Source organism: Glycine max, chromosome 8 (genome assembly GCF_000004515.6).
Source record: "Glycine max cultivar Williams 82 chromosome 8, Glycine_max_v4.0, whole genome shotgun sequence".
NCBI lineage: Eukaryota > Viridiplantae > Streptophyta > Magnoliopsida > Fabales > Fabaceae > Glycine > Glycine max.
In genome coordinates this window covers 10,877,902-10,899,309 of record NC_038244.2, presented here as the reverse complement: position 1 = coordinate 10,899,309, position 21,408 = coordinate 10,877,902, and the positions used below count along the sequence as shown (strand labels likewise).

General features: G+C 32.5%; 3 protein-coding genes and 1 non-coding gene across 5 annotated transcripts; 3 read left to right on the top strand and 1 right to left on the bottom strand.

Moving 5' to 3' along the window:
• The first annotated feature begins 4,341 nt into the window (after window positions 1-4,341).
• Window positions 4,342-9,206, top strand: LOC100784290 (shikimate kinase 1, chloroplastic). The gene is made up of 10 exons (XM_014778955.3): window positions 4,342-4,916; window positions 5,902-5,960; window positions 6,097-6,151; window positions 6,240-6,312; window positions 6,773-6,860; window positions 7,879-7,961; window positions 8,054-8,183; window positions 8,329-8,407; window positions 8,591-8,655; window positions 8,795-9,206. Exons 1-10 carry the CDS (start codon window positions 4,721-4,723, stop codon window positions 8,852-8,854), a joined length of 888 nt encoding a protein of 295 aa, XP_014634441.1. The 5' UTR covers window positions 4,342-4,720; the 3' UTR covers window positions 8,855-9,206.
• A 2,811-nt stretch (window positions 9,207-12,017) lies between these two features.
• Window positions 12,018-12,098, top strand: TRNAL-AAG (transfer RNA leucine (anticodon AAG)). Its single transcript has one exon. It is a non-coding gene; the product is annotated as a tRNA-Leu (tRNA).
• Window positions 12,099-12,110: 12 nt separating this feature from the next.
• On the top strand, window positions 12,111-15,431 carry LOC100306288 (uncharacterized). Its single transcript, XM_003531330.5, has 10 exons — window positions 12,111-12,381; window positions 13,042-13,137; window positions 13,310-13,384; window positions 13,583-13,651; window positions 14,130-14,206; window positions 14,303-14,391; window positions 14,493-14,622; window positions 14,804-14,894; window positions 14,992-15,057; window positions 15,148-15,431. Exons 1-10 carry the CDS (start codon window positions 12,208-12,210, stop codon window positions 15,265-15,267), a joined length of 987 nt encoding a protein of 328 aa, XP_003531378.1. The 5' UTR covers window positions 12,111-12,207; the 3' UTR covers window positions 15,268-15,431.
• A 116-nt stretch (window positions 15,432-15,547) lies between these two features.
• On the bottom strand, window positions 15,548-17,851 carry LOC100783763 (stress enhanced protein 2, chloroplastic). Of its 2 annotated transcripts, XM_041018169.1 has the most exons (3): window positions 16,858-17,851; window positions 15,796-16,072; window positions 15,548-15,698 (listed from the first exon to the last, which is right to left on the bottom strand). In XM_041018169.1, exons 1-2 carry the CDS (start codon window positions 17,179-17,181, stop codon window positions 15,803-15,805), a joined length of 594 nt encoding a protein of 197 aa, XP_040874103.1. In that variant the 5' UTR covers window positions 17,182-17,851; the 3' UTR covers window positions 15,548-15,698; window positions 15,796-15,802. The 2 variants fall into 2 exon arrangements, with proteins under 2 accessions (XP_040874103.1, XP_003531379.1); XM_003531331.5 differs by having other exon boundaries at window positions 15,548-16,072.
• Window positions 17,852-21,408: the final 3,557 nt, after the last annotated feature.

Genomic DNA, 21,408 nt, shown 5'->3' with positions numbered 1-21,408 from the left:
AAAACATCATTTTGTATGTTCTTGATATTTGAAGTACATGTAAAAGTTCACATCAAATATATCTTAAAGTATAGGTTGAATAAAAAAAATTACAAAACATAATGTTCATTAACTATAATAAGTTTATATCTAAAAAAAAGAAAATAACAAATTGATATAATAAAATTATAAGATATCAAGATATAAAAAATGTAAACTAATATAAATGATTGGATTATAGTTTTATAAGATACAAATTTAATAGTAATCGGTAAAATAATTTATACCTATGTAATTGTTGTTAAATATGTGTTTTTATTTACCTTTAAAATGTTTAAGAATAAATTTAAAAATAAAAAAAATGAAAAGTACTAATTTAAACCAATTAGAAATAAAATTAAGTTTATATCTTTATTAATTTTTCTCTCTCTTTATTTTACTTTTCTGCTTTATTTGCGTGGCTGGAGTGACAAATGAATGGTTAAGGAGACATGAAAAATGACTTCATATAATTTAGACTGTCCATCTTTTAGAACATTCTAACAAAAGGAAGAAATCGAAAGTTGTATGTGGATTTCATGTCAAATTTATGTTCCGTCCAATTTTTCATGGAAAGGAAAAGGAAAAAATATATTTTTTTATACAAAACAATAATAACTTTACTTATATTATATCTCCTTTTTTTAAAGGAAATGTTATATCATTATTTATTTAACACACGCATCATTAATGTTCCTTAAAATTTGAAAAACAATTTTTTAAGTTAAAATGAGAATTTTCGTGTCTTTCGTGTCTCACACACATGTGTGAGTGTAAAAAGAAAATAAGACCTGTAAAAATATATTAAGAACAATTTGAAAAACAATTTTTTAAGTCAAAATGAGAATTTTCGTGTCTCACACACACGTGTGTGAGTATAAAAAGAAAATAAGACCTGTAAAAATATATTAAGAACTGGAGTTAAATAAACCATCTCTTAATCTAAATAGAAGATTAGACGTTTAGGACAATCATAGCCTCTCTTTTTTGGATAACACGCCATAGCTTTATATTGTCAAACTCAAAGGGAAACCACTTTTGTATAACCTGCCAAAGTGCCAAACTACTTTTATTTAAAATAAAACATTATCTTTACTTTTGATGAACTCTTAACCTTGTCTAGGATATATAAACAGCGATACGAATAATTAATATAGGGGAAGAGTACATTAAATAAAATGCTAAATAAACTATGGCGTTGATATTGTTGTCACTTTATTTTTATTTTACTTTTTTTACATTTATAAGTTATAATCTTTATTATATAGTAGTAATTTGTTGTGCCTCGTGTCCTGCGATTTGTTCAACCGCCATCTCCAAATATATCTTGTCCTCCTTTTATTTGAATTTAGAACCTAATGGTTTTGAAGAGTAATGAGTAAAGACTATTCAAGAAGACTTGAAGTCTTCGATTATAGCCTATTTATATTTGACACATGACATGAGACAAAACTAATAAAATCATGCAGTAACTCGTAATCCCAACTAAAAAAAAAAGGATAATAATTAATAATGACATAAGTGGGTAGGTAGGTTTTGGTTCACAAATGGTAGGTAAGAGTTTTCTTCTAATCAAATATTTCATCCTATTAGTCCCAATGGAAGAAGATCTTAAGTCTGATTAATTGGCCACACCAAGAAAAGGAGGCGACTGGTTCAAAAGTCTAAGCTTAGTCTTCATCAAAATAATGATCTGGACCTATTTTATAATAATCCCATGAGCTCAAATAAAACAATCAACTTTTTTTATTATTGATTAAAATTTATCAAAAATTACATTTTTATTTTAATTTTATGTTATTGATACAACATATTTATCAGTATTAACAATAATTAATTTTGGTCAAGAAATTAATTAATCAATCATCTTTAATAAAGTCATTGTCTCATTCACATTTTTTCAATTATCCAATACAAAACTCTGCTTGAAAAATTTGAAGTTATCTCTACATAAACCAACCAACCACATAGTACACGTTTGAAAATCCGTTGGGAAGCCTGCGGATGTTCACTAATGAGTCTCCTCCCTTCTTTTTGCAAATGACCGTTGAACGAGTAATGTGCGTTGCCACAAATCCAACAAGAAAATGTAACTTATATTGCCACAAATTTTATAAATTAAAAAAATGATAAAAAAAAATTACACTAACAATAATTAATAAAAATTTTAGTATAGATTAACAAAATTCATCACACACCACACCAATGTGATCTTTGCAATCTTACTATGAGCAAAAAAGAGTGTTATACTCTTACAAAATACCGTTGATGGTAAAACTTGTTTTTACAATGGGTTAGAAATGATTGAAGATGAAGGAGCTATCGCTATCTCACCAGAATCGTTGTGGTGGTGATGTTGCGTCAAATTTGTTATTCTTTCTTTGTTTGAAAGGAGAATGCACGCACTCTCCTACACGTACGGCCTGCACCACTACTTCCACCAACTTCCCAACTCGTGGTAGGTGATGCGCAGAGCACGTGCTACTTTAATTTGGACCACAAAGTACAAACCTTTTATTCTCCTAATTAATAATTTCTAAACTCTTATTCCTTTCAATTTAGCTTTTCTTAATTTGGTAATTTTAAAACCAAAATATACAATTTTAATATTTTTAAAATAAAATTATAAAAGAATAATATGGTTTGACTTATTTCTAATCATCGTAACTGAAAAAAGAAAAAGAAAATGAGATGTATTTTGTAGTATGCGATTCTGAAACACCCACATGCCACGTGTGTGTATCAGTGAAACCAAACCTACCAGTTCCACCAATCCACCCATCACGTTATGAAAAGTCAAAATAAAAAACTGGCTCGTGTAAAAATATATTTGAGGTGTAGTTTATAAAATATTTTTTTTTAAAAAAAGTAAGTATATATTAATAATTTTGAAATTTGAAGTATTAATAATTTTAAAAAAAGCTATTTCATTAACGATAAAATTATAAAAAAATATTTTAAAATTTAAATTAATTAATAAATATTATATAGTAATGACTTATAAATATCTTTTACACTTAATATAATTAAATAAATCAGATCGTAATTAAAATATTCATAAATATTTTATGAAAACATTAATTTAGTCATTAATAAAAAGTGATGTATGACTGAATGAAAACGAAATGTTTAAAAATTATTTTGTTTTAAAATAAAATTTAATTTATCATAGCGTACGTTAAAATACATAAGGGTCAGATAAATTAGCAGTCAAAATAAAACTGTTTATAAATGAAAATAAAATAAAATAATCAAATCAATTGCAAGTTCATAACTAAACTAAAGCTCATTTAGTTTAAAAGTACAGAAATTAATGGAAATCTTGTGATACTAAATATCTTTAATTTCTGCCTATAAAAAAAATAATTACAATCAAGATAAGGAAAAATCAAAGTTATCTCATGAATTCGGTGGGAAGACTATCCACCAAAAAAATAAAGAATAAATGAATTGTATCAGCTACCATTAGTGGTCACACTCATACCAAATCCTAATGAACAAATAATTTATTCACTTTCATACTCATTCAATCGAAAACCGCCCAAACGTATAATTTATTAAGCTTTATAATAACAAATAAATAATATATACTAAGATTACAGGGTTATCTAATTACTAATCACAACATATGCATGTGAAATTGTATAGTAAATCTTCTTAAAAATTCATATTAAATAGATCACTGTGTAATTTTTTGGTAAAGAAAAAAATGAGTTACTATTTTTTTTTTGTTTGACAGCGAGTGTGACTCATTTTTATTCATATTATACTTGACTTCTTTTTATTCATATTAAATATGACTTCTTTGTAGTTGATATTTAAATATTTTTTTATACTAAATGAATGCGACTCATTCAATAACACGTTGAGTTAAGTTAATAATACATATTAAGATTATAAGGAGAATTGGAATTTAATTTCTGTATACCACAAATTTTTAATCTGTAATTTTTTTTTTTTTTTGAAAGAGATAAAATTTTTCAAGTGAAACTAAATCTAATACACTAAAATCAGTTTAATAGTAAGGAGATTCTAATTTAATACGAGAAAATAAATTATACATTGATAATATATAATATTTTTATATTATTGTTATTTATAGTTTATTAGTTTTGATAATAATTATTTTAAAATCACATTAAACATGATTTTTAATAAGTTGATCTTTTTTTAGGTCGAATATGAGTTTTTTTTTTTAAGTATTTAACGCAGCCATAATAATTAATTTACATCATATTTATGATGTGGTGATTTTTACTACCAAATAATTTCCGGTGAGATTTGTAGTTAAAATGTAACAATCCAACACTCCTTGATCAACGCATAATAAGTTGACCTGGTACGATTGCTTTTTAATTAATTTATTTTTTCATTTGTTAGTTACTACAAAAATTCGAGGAGTGGATCATGAAAATTGAATTGGATCTTTATCCATAAGAAACAGAATGAGAGAAAGAAAAAGGATGAGAAAACCATTTCAGAATTCATAATCATACCTTTTTCCACTCTGACGCCATTTTATTATTCATTCATATTAATATTAGGCTCTCACCCTCCATTCCAATTGCTATTAGATTCTGCTTCCATTTTTTTTTTCTCTCTACACCTCTTCTTCTTCACTTCCTCTTTACTGTTTGTTACTTCAATTTTGTGATTCGTTCTTTCTGGATTCAATTGAGTAAAAATCTGCGTGGTTTGAGCAATGGATGTTAAAGCTGCGCCGAGGTTACAACTTTCAGCGGTGGTTCAACCCGAAAGTATTGGAAGAAGACCACCCAGCACATGTCGTTTGGGTGTGTCTCGGGAACCGCAGAGCCTTCGGGTTTTTGTTTCGTCAACGATGATGCGCCGCAGAACAACCGCTTTGGAGGTTTCCTGTTCTTACGGCAACATTTCAGGTTCCCATTCTAACCAATGATCCCATCACGTTTTATATATATATATATATATATATATAATTTTTCCTCTGCTGGTGTTGTTGAATTTCGTTCTTGCTGCTTTCCACTCCCTTTTGTTGTTGAAGTCTCTTTTTGGTTCTTTTTTATTATTATTTAATTTTGCTGAAAGGATTGTTAGTTCTGAGCTATCTGTCTTTCAAACAAAATGAAGGATTGGTAATTGCGGTAAGAAGGTATAATGAAGTAATGAACCATACTTGTAAATTGTCAATGAATCCGGAACAACGATTTGTCCATTTTGTGTGGAATATTATAAATCTGCCTCCAAAGGTACCTGATAAATAATATCTCTGAATATTTGTTCTTTAACCGTGTCAAATAGCGTCACATGGTTTGATCCATGTAGGGTAAGGCTCTTGTAGTTGTTGTTAGTGAAAAGATTTTACACTATAAAAAAATGGATAGAAATCATCAGATATGATTTTTAAAATAATTTTATAGAAGTCAATAATATTTAATTATATGTCATTCTATTATTGGATGACAGTGTAAAAAAAACCTTTATACTGGTAGTATATTTTAATTAAATTCTTGTTATTTTGTCCAATCCATTCTTTTCCTGTCTGAATTATGTACATAAAATAGGTTTTCGTAAGTTTTTTCCCCCAGCAATATCTTAATTGAAAAACATTATATGATTAATATGAAAAGATAATACTAGTAGTCCCCGGTTTTCAATCCAGCAATAACTACATTGTCCAGTTTTGTTTTGAACTAGCTTTTATTATCTGCAGATTGAATTATATTTCCTTTTCCATTATTGATTAGTCAAGAAAATTATGTTACCACGTCTTTTGAGGGAAAACACGGTGTTTGAGAAGATGTAGTATGGATTATGCCTGGAGTGGATCTAGTTTCTTACTGGATAAAACAAGTGCTGCCAATTTTGAATTTTTACATATTATTCCTAATTTTGTTTTTGTAGCTTCAATATTGGAATCTGGAAGTGTTCGTGCTCCTCTTGATGAAGAGCTGATTCTAAAGGTATAACAATGGTGCTGTTTGTCATTTTTAATTAATTTAGTAAATTCACCAATAGATTGATATTAGGTTAATTGGCTTCTTTAAAGTATCTATAATTCTATTTGCCATTATCTTACTTGAATCATTAAAATTGCAGAATAGATCGCAAGAGATCCAGCCATATTTAAATGGACGCTGTATTTATCTTGTTGGTCAGTTTCTTGATTGACTTCTTGTGCTTAACATGGTATGCTTTGGAAATTACTTTGGCATTAAAAATGCTTTGAATTTGACATGCAGGAATGATGGGCTCTGGGAAAACAACGGTGGGGAAGATAATGTCACAAGTGCTTGGTTATTCATTTTGTGATAGGTTAGTATGTTAATTGCTCATCTTTTTTCATGGGTAGAAAATGCATTTAATAGCAAGTAAATTATGTGTAATTGGAATGCACAATAGACCAGTAGAATACCGAAAGAATGATCATTGCTTGTAAAGCAGCTCCTTTATTTTTATTTGTGCAATTATTTCATTATATTTTTAGCAACTGATAAGAGCTTCAACCAATATTCATATTCAATTAATATTAGAGGGAACTGAGGACATGTAAAAGATGTATATATGTGTGATACTATGATTGAATTCAATAGATGAAAACAGGGTGGGTCTTGGTTAAGCTGGGGAATATGATCTACTCTGCTGTGCGATGCTTCTGTTCAGATCTTTATATTACAGTGTACATGTTCTATCACAATACAATTACTCTTTCATGACCATATTAGAGGTCATGCTGAATATCTTCTCTATTTTTTTTAACTTACTGGTGTTGTAGTGATGCATTGGTGGAGGAGGAGGTTGGTGGAAACTCTGTAGCTGATATATTCAAGCAACATGGTGAAACTTTCTTTCGTAATAAGGAGGTCAGTTGGAAAGCACTATGATTTTAGTTGTTATACTCTTCGGTATTCAGAGAGTGTGTTTAGTTCTTTTGAACTTTTAGATTCTCATGTTTCTTTAATTTCATCCAGCATCCTCGTTGTCATCCATCTTCATATTATCTTTATGTTATAAGCAGCGGTGGTGCTTAATTGTTTTAAGTGGATTGGCCATATAGAAAAAATAGGCTAACATTTGTTTTTAGTCCTTGGAAATATGACTTTTCATTTTAGTTTTTTTTTTTTTTAATTCTTACATTTAGCAATGTGTTTTTTGTCCTTTATTAGAGACTAAAAGTACATAATTTTAAACCAATTGAGGTCAGATTTAGTTGAAGGGGCTAGTCATCCGCAAAGTAGCAAATCAAGTAAATTATTATCAGCATCTTTGATGGCTAGACATGTCTGTAATTGTTGCATGGCACTTCCTTGGGCCACTGGCTATGCCAAGAGCTCCCAGTGTCCCACATGTTCATTAAGCTATACCCTATTCCACTTCAACCTGTCCTGGCACAATTCTGCTGCGTTATTCCTAAAATGTGGAACTGTTCTGATTTTGTGTAGCTTTCTCCTCTCATTCCAGTAGCTTTTTCTCTATTTTCCATCTTCCCACTAGTCTTTCCTCTGCTGTCAATCCATTCTGACAACAGTGTCCAGTGATTTGCAACTGCTGGTGGCTTCTCCAGCCACTATCTGGTGCCTTTTCCTTGGTAACAAGCTTTGGCTTGTATCACATGCTAAAATGCCTTTAGTATTCATAGGATTTAGTATTTAGGAAATTGCACTCATTTAATCTTTGTCCATAGTGTCTATATATGGATTTTTGAATTTTTGCATGATGGAGGTACTGAATAAGAAAGCTTTTCATAGAATATCCTATCTATATTTCTCTCTTCCTCCCCATCTAAATTCAACAGAAACTTTGGTATCATGAATTGTTTTGGATTATTTTTGTGGTTCTGTTATTGCATTCACCATTCTGTTTCCCTTCTTACCATTTCAGACTGAGGTGTTGCATAAGCTATCCCTGATGCATCAACTTGTTATTTCTACTGGTGGAGGTGCTGTTACAAGGCCCATCAATTGGTATAAGAATTAGTTCAGTACTGAGAAAAGTTTAAACTTTACTCTTTTTCAATTAAATCTTTCCTCATCTTTACATGTGAATGGATTTTTAGGAAATATATGCACAAGGGAGTTAGTGTTTGGTTGGATGTACCAGTGGAAGCCCTGGCACAGAGAATTGCAGCTGTAGGAACTAATTCTCGCCCCCTTCTACACTATGAAGCAGGAGATCCTTACACACGGGTAAGTATTTATGTTCTATAGTAGGAGTGTTCTTCATAGGACCAACTTATTTAAGCTACCAAGTTGGACCAACTTATCATCATAGGAATTTGCATCAAAATTATTTTTCCACTAAATAATTTTACCCTTTGGAATTCACGTTCAGGCTTTTATGCGTTTGTCTGCTCTTTTTGAAGAGAGAGGTGAAGCATACGCCAACGCCAATGCCAGGGTCTCATTAAAAAGTATGTCTATTAATCTTTCCTTAATGTTTTGGAATAAATAGTGTGGAATTTGTCCAGAATATCTGGGAAAGAACAAACATGCTTTGTATTTATTGTTGAAAGCTTCTTAGATGTGTTAACACCATCCGTCAACAAGATGATAACATTAAAATGCAATGTCTGATGCTGTTTTGTTTGTGACAGATATAGCAATAAAACTGGGCAAAAGAGATGTGTCCGAATTGTCTCCAACAGATATTGCAATTGAGGTCTTGCACAATTTCTGCCTCATGCCCTTCCTTCTAATTTCGTCAGCTCTAGGCGAACTGAAAAGTTCCTGGGAGCTAAAGTTGAATCTAACTTTTGTTTCATTGATGTTATCTAATGTTCCCCCTTTGTATCTTGCAGGCGCTAGAACAAATTGACAACTTTTTGAAGGGGGAAGGGGGCCGCTATGCAGAATGCTAGTACAAGCTTTGGTTACAAGCTTCTTTTTGATTGTTCATATTTTTTTTTATGCAATTGCGATTAAGGTCATGCTGTCGACCTCGCTTTTGGTAAAAAAAAAAAAAGGTGGTAATGCAACATGGCACTTGTTTATGCATAATTTGTGTTGGCAAATGGGCAAAATCCAACAGCCAATTGCAACAACATTTAATTTATGTTCTGTTTATTGTTGAATGTTGATGTGTGTGTGTATATATACTGGAGAACGAAGTGTTGTAATCGGAGTTGGGTTGATCAATTTATGTATGCCCTCCTCTAAAGAGGTTTGTATGTTGTAAAGTGACACGCATATTTTAAATTCTTCTTTATCTTATATTTATCTCCCATGCGTGCATTTAAGGACATCTTATTTCATATCATTAGGTTGATATCATATAAATAAGAGTTTTGTGAGATCCAACTCTTCACAATATCTTCTGCCAAAAAAAAAAAACTCTCCATAATATCGAAGACCAAATCTAAGATAACATTTTTGTTGAATGAAACTTTATTAAAGACCTACATAATAATATGATTTTTTTTGTTTGGTTAGTAAGCAAGAAAGTTTAATATACACCTAAAGCCCAAAGCTTTAACCCAAAGCATTGATATGCTGTTGTAAAATCTTGTTGTATTCACATGAGTGGAAACAATTTATTTAGTAGAAGAATTAGTGTTTAATTCTCATCGTGTGTCAAATTTTCTTGAGTCAACGAAAATTACGCACAACGTGCAAAGAAACTTGTACTTAATACATGTTTAGTTGCACATTATGCAAATAAAAACTACCTAAAATGTGGAAATTCGGAAGTGACATTGGGTTAATTTATAATAAACATGAAAAATTAATCAAATTTCCTTCACTATACCACAAAATTAAATACTCTTACTTCAAAGAGATGAACGAAAGAAGCAAAAAAAAAAAAAAAGAGATGAACGAAAATTCAAACTTACAATTTGTCACATCCAAGATGTTGTTTTACTTCACTCAACCAATCCCTTGAATTAGGTTTTATTCAAATTAATTTCTTTGCATCCCTTGATATTTTTTTATTATATCCCTTGATATTAATTTCTTACCTTGCCTTTGTAGATGATCTTTTACTTTTTGCAAAAATAAACTTGGAGCAAACTAATGCCATAAAGAAAATACTAGACATTTTCTGTACCAGTTCAGACCAAAAAGTGAATGTTGACAAAGTCATAATTTTGTTCTCTAATAATATTCACTAAAATATTAGAGATGATAGTGTGCACAAGCTTGACTTTCAAAGGACAACAGACCTTGGGAAGCATCTTGGTGTCCTTCTCCACCATGACAGAGTGTCCAAGCAAAATCATCAATTTATTATTGACAAATTAATCAAAGGTTAAGCCTTGGTTTGAGGAAAGCTAGTATTATGAACTAAGCTTTTTTAATGAAGGCGGGGTGAAAATTATGTATAAGACCTAATGATTTTTGGGTACAAGTTGTACATTCAAAATACAAATACAGTAATGATGTACTACCTATTATTGATAAGCATCGACCCGAAACTAATTTGTGGAAGAGGATCATGAAGTGTTGGGATAAGTTATTGTCAAATATGACCTGGAGAGTGAGTAATGGTAGAACAATAAAATTTTGGAAAGATAACTGAGTCCTAAATCATGGTAAGCTAGATCAATATTTGAGTGGACAAACCAATCATGGGAGAACATTTTGGTATATTTTTATGTCAATGCTAAAGGAGTTTGGGATTTGGAGTGAATTGTTGTTGATTTACCAGTGAATGTTGTTGAAAGTATAAAGACGTCGAAACCACCTTGCATGGCCAGTAAAATAGATTATTTGGAGTGGAATAGTGTTGTTGATGACCGCTTTTCAGTTAAAGATGCTTATCTCGAATTGTCTAATGCTTATACTCTTTAAGAATCTATGTTGTTTAAAAAAATTTGGTGTTGGGATGGCCCATAAAGGAATAGATTTCATTTATGGAAAATTGGTTTTGAAGTGTTGCCCACAAATGAGTTAAGACATTAGGCAACATACGACAAATGGCGTTATTTGCCCGTTGTGTAAAAATAAGGTAGTAAATGAGATGCCTGCGCTCAAAGCCAATAAATGGGTGCAACCAATATGGTGAGAATTTAATATGAATGTTGGATATATGTTCTTTAACTTTGATATGCCTAGTTGACTTATCATGAATGTTTGCAACATGAGAACAAAGGGAAAGGTGAAGTGGAGCACTATATTTGGAACTATTGTTGATCGTATTTGGTCGAGAAGAAATGAATTCATCTTCAGTAATAAGTGGACAAACACTCTAGGTATGGTGCTGAGTGTTTGGAGTGGTGTACGTGATATAAGTAGAAGCAAGCTCAGCCATATGATATTGACACCAAATGATGACAATGACAACCACAATGCTTATGGAATGTGGAAGAAGCCTCTGCATGGTACTATGAAAATTATTTGTGAAAGCTCTTGCCGCATGTGATTCTGTGCTCTGAAATGATAAAGGTGATTTCTGAAAACATTTTCAAGAAGACTTGGGCATTGTACTATTCTGGAAGCTAAACTTTGGGTCATTCTATTTGGTATGAATATAACATGTGATTCGGGTTGTAGAGCAATTATTGTTGAGATTAATTGTTCTAAAGCTTGTCAAGCTTGTGGAGGACCCTAGATATCATGAAGGACAAGTTGTAGATATTGCCTATGAGATTGTGAAGACCAAGAAAAAGTTTACTTCATGTTTCATTGTCCATGTATTGCGTTAGGCAAATAATACAATAGACCGTTTTGTCAAAAATGATTTAACCATTAATAGGGATGTATGTTTTTATGATAGATTACTGAATTTTATTGTAACTTCCATAAGGATGAATATAAATGTTGACCCCTTTATTTTGAGTAATATATAATTTTTGTCTTCAGCCTTATTGCCTCAACAACAAAAAATAAAATTATAGTTATTTAGCTTAGGTGTCCGCATAAGGCCCTTCATAAGAAATTCTGGAACACCTATGCATATGTAAATTTATATCACTTAAGTCTCAAGCCATTAATATCATTTATGTTTCTTCACGTTAAAATTCTGAAGATTTTATAACTCTTAGTTATAGTTATTATTTAATTGTTGACCCCACTAACATCGTAGTTGAGATGGCCGAGTTGGTCTAAGGCGCCAGATTAAGGTTCTGGTCCGAAAGGGCGTGGGTTCAAATCCCACTCTCAACAATAGTTATTTTTTTCTCTTTGGTTGGTCCTACCAACTACGTTTGAAGTCCTTATCTACACCAAGCTCCACCCTCCAATAATCAAACAGAGTAGAGATAGCAAAGGGATAATGTGGGTGACAACCATGGCTAACACATCTCTTCTTCCCAAACCATATTATTACCGTAATTTCCATTATCAACATCAAAGATGCTTCAAGATCAACCTCCCAAAATGGACAACTAGAGCTTCCTCTGCTGCCCCTGGGGTCGACCTCAACACTCTCGAATCTGCCATTTCCAAGGTGTTAGTTTAGCACCAAATGTCTATTATGATTTTTACAATAAGGGGTAATAAACACTTGCTTTGTTTGTTAATTGTTAAATAGCAACTGAACAATATAATGGAGCACTGATGATTAGCTTAAGTTAAGAACAATTGAAATAAAAATTGAGTTCAAATAGATTCTTGGGCTTTATATTTGTGCCCCCATAAAAATAGTGTTCCTAGTTCAGCTATAAGGTAGTTATGAGTGTGTGTTTAGATTAGGACTGACAAAATTAATTTTTAACAAAATTTATTTTATAAAATTTATTTTAAAATAATGTAATTTATGTTTGGAAGTTTATATTCTAAAAGCAGGTTAGTTTTTTTTTTTTTTTATCGGATGTTAATTTGTTAGAATGTTAGTTTTTGTTTGAAGAGATTAGTAGTAAAATCCAATATATATATATTTTTTATCTAAAAGTTACCTAAAGTTGATTCAATCAAAATAAATTCTAGACCCATAATAAATTCCTAAAGGTAGAAATAGAATCAAGCATATGCATATTTACTTAAAATCACATTAGCTGGTATTTTAACATGCCTATAGACAATTCAACGTGGACACAAACATGCCCTTACTGTCTAGCTTTAGAGCTGCTTCTTGTTAGGTGAATGATAGATAGGCTTGTTTGTGCAGAAAGACAGTGATGCTGTTAAAGAGGCACTTAATCAGCTTAGTGAAGTTGGTTGGGCCAAGAAATGGAGTTCTCAGCCATATGTTTCACGTCGTACGGTCAGTCTCCAATTACAAATGTGGCAAAGTGACAACTAAACATTAAGCTCTCATCAACCATTCTTGGACATGGCATCCATCATGTATACCTGTCCATGCTTCCACTACTTCTTCACATGTAAGCTAATTCATCACTCATACAAGTTTTCACCGTTCAAATTTTGTGTACCAGACATCACTCCGGGAGCTGACAAGTCTAGGAATTAAAAACGCAGAGAATCTTGCAATTCCTAGTGTCAGAAACGATGTGAGTTTCAGAAATCTTTTAATTCTTAGTATCAAATGGAATGAGCAGTGCTTTTAAATATGTAATATGTAAATATCTCGATTGTATACATGTGGCAACTAGTAATTTCTATTAAGACTTTCAATCTTGAAAACACATGTTTCTTGTAAGTTGTATGCATTCTTAACCAACAAGTAACAAAAATCTTTGATGGTGCAGGCAGCTTTTCTTTTTACTGTGGTTGGAACAACAGGATTTCTGGGTGTTCTGGCTGGGCAACTTCCCGGGGTATCACTAGCACACTTGTGTTTTGCTCTGTATGTCTGTTTAATGATATAGTGTTGAAGCATGCATTTGTAAATGCAGATATGCCAGTCATTTTGCTTGCAGAAATAATCTAAATTATTATGGAAGCAGTATGTGGTTGGAGCTTCTAGTAGAATAATATATTTTTATGGATTTTAAATGCTTGCTTGGCAACCAGATTAAAGAGCAACCAAAGTGGAAGATTTAGAAACTCTTTCCTTTGCTACATGCATCATGGTCTCACTCTACATATTGTATTCTAACGCCAACATTGGTGATACTTAAGACTGTATTATGCTTTTTGTGGCTTACAAAGTTAGAATTGGAAAAAAAAATTGTTTGAAAATACTTTTTCCTTGTATTTTTCTTCTAACTACTTCCCACACACTCCACCAAGCAGACCTTAAAATAATTTTGACTTTTTTTTCCATCTCTGATTGATGTGTGCTGAATCTTGTAGGATTGGGGCTTCTTTGTACCATACTTGATTGGGAGTATTTCATTAGTGGTTTTGGCTGTAGGTAGCATATCCCCAGGGTAAGAAGAATTGTGTTTGCCATGTAGCATTGGATACCCCTCTTAAGTGTTAAATGTTAATTTGTTTTGCATTAATGCTCCAAGTTGCTAGTGTAGGCTTCTCCAAGCTGCTATTGGCAGCTTTTCAACACTTTTTCCTGATTATCAAGAAAGGATTGCCAGGCATGAAGCTGCTCACTTTTTGAGTACTGCACTTTTTTTTTTGCTGTTTTTTTTCGCTCACAATGCATCAGATATGTTACTGTGCTCTAACCCATTTTCTGTTTGGTCTTCTGTTTCATTCTAGTTGCTTATCTGCTTGGCCTACCCATTTTTGACTATTCACTGGATATTGGGAAAGAGCATGTCAATCTCATTGATGAGAGGCTTGAAAAGCTTATCTATAGCGGACAGCTTGATGCCAAAGAGCTAGATAGGTACTATTTATTTACCATACACCTCTTATTGCTCTTATCCAATGTGAGAGAAAAAAAGCCATGACAACTTATAACTTTTCAAGAACCAAGTACCAACCAAACCAAGCCTTATTAATCACAAAACTTGCCTTTAAGAAATACGAAGAGTTGTAATTAGTAATTTAAAAAAAATTCATATCAGATTGGCTGTTGTGTCAATGGCTGGACTGGCAGCAGAAGGTTTAACATATGACAAGGTGGTTGGTCAATCTGCTGATCTTTTCAGTCTCCAGGTTAAGTATCTCTATTTTTTTGTAAGATGTGGATATTATACTACTCACTATTATATCTAATAATAATACTAGAAAGAATTGTTTTTTGTTCCTGCAGAGATTTATTAACAGAACCAAGCCACCCCTCAGCAAAGATCAGCAACAAAATCTCACAAGATGGGCAGTATGTTTTCAAATACTATCTATGTTTACAGTTTGATAAGTACCAAAAATAAATGTAGCCCTTTTGTGCTTAAGAAGCTCATGGTTGCAGGTTCTGTTTGCTGCTTCTATCTTGAAAAACAACAAGGTGACTCATGAAGCCTTAATGGCAGCGATGGCAAAGAAGGCAAGCGTACTGGAGTGCATTCGGGTAATCGAAAATGCAGCATAGTTCCACATTTAACGGTTTTGAGCCAAGACATCAAAATATAGTATAACCAAAGTTTAAGAACTTACAAATTACAATTTTAAGCTGTTTCTTGTTCATAATCACTCATGATATTTGATCATTCAACTTTCCATTATTTTATGAGAAACATGAGAGCCTCTTTGGTATTTGCTATTTCTATACAGTTAGTATTTGCAAGAATGATATATTACCATAACATAGAATTGAAAACGGTAGCTCACATAATTAGAGGGGTTTGATAAACCCATGTAAATAAAACATATTTCATCATCTAAGAGTGCTTCTTAAGAAAGTGAAAACAATCGTTTACAGTATCCATTTAGGTTCAACATCTATGATGCTTCATCATTTATTTTTGTTACTATTTTTTCTTCTGCATCGGGATGGCATCAATTTTGCTATTCTTCCTCTGCCTATATATTTATAAATATTATTAGTATTGCATCTTCTAACTGTGTCTATGATTTTTAGACACATTAAATCTGCAAAGATGGTAAGAATTATATATACTTAATGATCACGGTTCATCAGGCCAATCAGTAGGGTCGCCTTCATAGAACAAACCATCGATGATTTGGTCAATTACAGAGTCAATGAATGCGTTGCAGCTTACGGTGAAGATTCTACCAACTCTGTTTCGGGCACTGCAGAACCATGCAAAGAGTGCTGCGCAAGTTACTGCACCCAAACACACCCCACCAGCCTCTGTGATTCCTTCAATATCCATCTTTCTGAACACAGAGTTCCCTGTCACCACTTCCATTGTCACCGTCGCTGCAAACACCATCTGCACCAAACATAATTAACATCACATATTGATCTAAAATATCATCAAAAAAGTAAAAAAAAAAAAAAGAAGGATCTAGTACCTAATTCTTTTTTTCTCCTATAACTATGAGTTTAAATTGCATGCACGAGTATAAATTTAAAAGGAACATTGACACAAATTATGGCAAGAAGGAAACGGCAAGGGTACACCACACTTCCTGGCATTTAATTTTTAAGATAATTCTATATGCTAATCACTGTATACGCATTTGATGTTCCTCACCCTTTTTTAATACTTTCTTTATTCAATGGAAAAAAATTAGTAAATATAATTTCGATATACTATTTTTGAACAGGGAATCTTCCGGTCAATGACTAATTTTACACAACAGATATTTTTCTATATTTCTATATATAGAAACTGAGGATCAAATCCTGAGCACATGTTTAAACAAAGTTATCTATTAATTAATCATGTCATACCGTATTAATTAAAGGTTAACCATTTTAAATATAATTTTTAAAGTAACTATTATATGAATTAACAACCTCACTACACATGTTAATTCATGATTAACGAAAATATTATAAAGTAAAAGATTTATGGTAATAGTGTAAAAAATCTCTACATGCATGGAAAATTGAAAGATGAATTAGTAAAGAAAAATAAATGAATGATTTGATGAATAAAATTGAAATTTATTTTGATGGGTAGTAAAAGTTGTAGTTGTAACCATAAAAAAAAAAAAAAAAAAAAAAAGTGGAAAGTGCAAGTTTTATTTATGAAATACAATAGTTACGAACCATAGCTAGACGACCAGAGATGATCTCAAAATCTTGACTTTTCTTAGAGCTCTCAATATAGTCGGAAAGCGCGGCGAAGAAGGGTGACACGTCATCATGGTCACCCTCCTTGCGAGTCTTGATAAGCACCCCGGCTCGATCCGAACCGTAGGATCTGAGAGTGCACAACCGCGGCTGCAAAACGATGTTCGCGCCTTCCGCCTCCGCCGCTTTGGGTTTGGGTTTGGGGATCGTAACCTGAACCGGACCGGCCGGTTCCCTCGGCCGAACCGCGGGCCTCGCCGAGCGCAGCTCGCAGTGCACCAGACGCGTCGCAGATGCCATAGAGAAAGAGAGAGAGAGAGAGAGGTTAAGAATCTCTTAGGACTTAGGAGAGGAGGCTCTAGAAAGTAGAAAGTATACGATTACCAAGTGTGGGACCAGGGAATAGTATGTTACGTGTCAGTGAGTTGGTTCGGTAACGTGGCTTTCAAATGTCAGGCCAAGAGACTTGATCCTAAAGTGAAATACGTAGCAGCCTCCAGAATCAGATATGTATATTCTCTTCCCTACTCACTCACCCAAATTAAAAGGAGGATTAGTTCTTTTAAGGTGCTTCTCGTTAACTACACCAAAAAGGTGTAGGATTAATTTCATCAATCAGCTTAAACCGCAATCGTTGCAAAATTAATGAACCAATTTTCCAATGGAGATAGTATTGCGTAATACATCCATAGTGGAACAGTCTTGTGTTGATGGAACTCAAGTGGAGACTGCTGCATATATACTTCCAACTTATACCAAAAGTTGGAGTATGGAAACTCCTATAACATAATGTAGATTCTTATAATCATGAGTATGATTACCTGCTCTACATTTACTCTCAATTTGGCTCCATCTTGGTGGTCACTATATACGTGGTTCAAATCAAAATCCCGTTTAGAATTACCAACCAGACTAGCTAGCAAACATAATTTTGTAATTTTAATTTTCGTCATATTTAATTTCATTACTTTTGACTTGTTGCATATATTTGCGTTAGAGGTATATTATACGCAAGATAGAAGCAAAAACGGACCTTCGAAATGTAAAATGTACCCAAAAAAAACTAACTTTGAAGATTTTGTTTTGCATCCTCAACTTCTATCATACTTTGATTCGATTTTAATTTGATCAATATATCATCACTCAGTTGTCGCCATAGAATATTTAAATTTAATAGTAGTGGTTCCCGGAGGGCATGAGTACGTGATGATAAATTCAAGGAAGGTAAAGTCTTGGGCTTTTGTGTCCATTTTTGGGCCTGCCTAGTACCCTTCTTTTTCTTAAAAAAAAAAAGATATGGGTTAACCCAACTTGAACATAAATAGCTAGTAAATTATGTGAGGAAAGTCATATTAGTCTGAGTTCAAGTTTGGAGCAATACAACCTACCATTTTTTGTTGTTGTTTGGATTAGGTTAACTCTAGAGGTATATAACTGGAGGTGGAACGGCCTAAGGTTCATGGCTAAAAGGAGTTGAACAAATGCTAATAATTGTGCAGTAATTTTTTGAGTTTAATAGTCATATTTATTCGTTTCTATTAAACATATATGATATATGAAAAGAGTAGACATATGAAAAGTTCAAACTAGACATCTGGGTATTGTGAAAATTTTAAGCATATTCACACTCACCTCCACCCAAGCTTCATCGACACAAGCTTCTTCAATTTATCATTCTCTTCATCTCTTCTCTACGTCTTCGTTCTTCATCGACCCGAGCTTCTCCATTGACATTTTCTCTCTCTCTCTTCATTCTTCTTTACTTCATCGACACATGATATGTCTTCTAAAGCGTAGAAGGGTTCTAGATGTGTTGTGGTGTGCATTGTGTTGTGCAATAATTCTTCTCTTTGTTTATATTCTGAGCTAAGGGAACAACATTGAGTCTAGACCCGCTTTGTCCAAGGTATTTCTTTTTTCTCAATTAGTTTGGTTTTTGTAGATTTGTCCTGTTAGGTTTAGCTCAGGATTTTGAGGGGGTCTATGAACGAGTGAATCAATCCTCTCTCGATTGGTGTTGTATTTTTTGTTTTTGATACGGTTCTCTTCTCATCTTTATTCTATGTTTTTTATAATTTTGGTTAGGGTTTAAGGATGGGTTTCAGTGTTTAACATCTCTTTTCATCTTTGAGGATGGGTTAGGTAGCCATGGTCTATCTTGTCGTCGTTGTTGTAGGATACGACTCAGTAGTTGAAATCAATAAATGGAGGCCAGAACCAAAATTTTTAATATCAATTATACCAAACACCGCCATTCCAAACACTTTATTTTGTCGCATCTTTGTGTCGGTGCTGCAAATAACATGAATCCGCTTGGACAGATTTTCCCTTAGAGAACGCATATGAGCTATCTATTAAACATATATTAGGAGTGCCCGATACCAGCTCCTTTGACGAGATTAAAGCGTCGTTTCGCAAATTGGCCAAAGAGACTCACTAGGACCTAGCTGAGTTAATGAATGATTCCACTGTGTCTTGACGATTTGTACTAATTCTGGAAGCCTACGAGGTTTGTGCAAATCATGTTCTCCTAGATTTATCTTCACATTGATGTTGGGTGGAGCTATTAGTGACATTGCCATAATTTATCTTATTATTATAGACAAGTTCATATAATTTGTTTTGTCATTTCAAACTTAATGTGATTGGAATGGATAATATAATTCTCATCTCTCCCAAATACAAAAAAAAAAAAAAAAATATTAGGTGATAGCTTAATTTTGTTACTTATTTTATATCCTATAATCTCATACCATAATTATAAGTATATGATTGCAGCGTCTGCCATCTTTTTCCCTGGACATGCAGGCAGAGTTACTCCACAGAGTGTAACTTATAGTTTTGCAACCCTTTTGCTTGACCTTTTCAGTGGCAATCATATTCTTCCAAGCCATGTAAGTTTCTTTACTTAATAAAAAGTTATGCAAACAACACTTACTGTGTCCTGTCCTATAATGTTGTCTATCTTAGTCTAATTGAGTTCTTCCTTTTGATCAATTTCTTCTTCTTATTGTTTTACCTAAAATCAAGTAAGAAGTACATGTAAAAAAAATTATCCAAAATAGTCACTTTCAAAACATACACTTACCTTCATCAGGCCATTAAACTGATTAGAGACAAGAACCTTCAAATACTATCAAACTCTTGCTTAGAAAGAGAGCTTATAAATAATGACGGGACTGAATTAGTGTCTCTAGCCTCACGATATTTGCACTCTGAACCACGAGAGTGTCCTAATCCAAACTCACTACTCTAATACCTCTCCAAAAGGATTATGAGGTGGACAGACTTAATACTCTTAATCGAAGATAACCTATAGCAGAATGCTCGAAGAGCTGTACATAAATAATTGAGCTTTTACTGATGCTTCTTGCTTTCTTTGTTCAATGTCATTATAAATAAGTTCATATACAACAATAGCATATAATTTATATGCAAGGATAACATATACAAGAATAATGTATTGTAATCAGGTCGTATATTTTGGTGACAAGTTCATCCTCGAAGAACCAATTGAGAGGTATAGTTAATTGATATTAGCTTTTGTTTTTAGTTCATTTCATTGACCAGTGGATTCAAATGATGTATTGTTAACAAGCTCTATCAATAGACAGAAATTGGTTATTGTCATGTTTCAGGACATTTTGCATGAACCCAGACATGATGTCTTGGTTGCTTTAACTAAAAGAATTATTTAAATGTCATGTGAGTAGAAGTTAAAATTCTAAATTGTAAGATTTTTTTCTTGGATTTTTATTTGCCACTAGTAGTAACCATTTTTGGCTGATCCGAAGAGTCTTCAACAATTTGTTCTGATCAACACATAATAAAAGAATGGTAATGATATTAAGAAACATTCATTTGTTCAACGTGTTTATCTTATGGAAGTAGATAGATTGACATATGTATATTTGATAGCACAGTGGAAGGGAAAGAAAAGGAAATGAAAAAGGATTATAGAAATTAATATTTAATGTAATTTTTCATTAAATTAATTTTTATCTATTTTGGATAAAGTTTGATGTTCATATAAATTCTTTAGATACTTCACTTTCATTTTTTATTGTCTACCCATTTTTGAAGGGAATATAGATCACAAAAAAAAAAAAGAATTCCTAGGGAGCACTTTATTCCCTCACGATGCTTTTGTTCTTCTACTATAATCATAATGATCCAAACAAGGGATCAAACAGTTTTTTCACCATTAATTTTCAATATGTTTGTTGGATGAATAATATTTGCATTTCAGACTCATTCTTTTTGCCCTCATTCTTTTTTGGACATATGTCTTCCTTGGCTGGCAAAGTAGGAATTCCAAAGTGCAAGCATCGTAGCTTGCTGAACTAAGTTTGCAATTTGGAGTGAATAAGGGTGGCTGAAATTTTCAGCTTTCATTTTGACCCCACTTTTTTCTTTCATTTCACTATCATAACTTAAATTGAGCATATTCCCGACACATCTCAATTACAAATTATTGTTTCACACTCATCATTATTTTGCATCCAATTTTTTTTACTGTGATTGGAT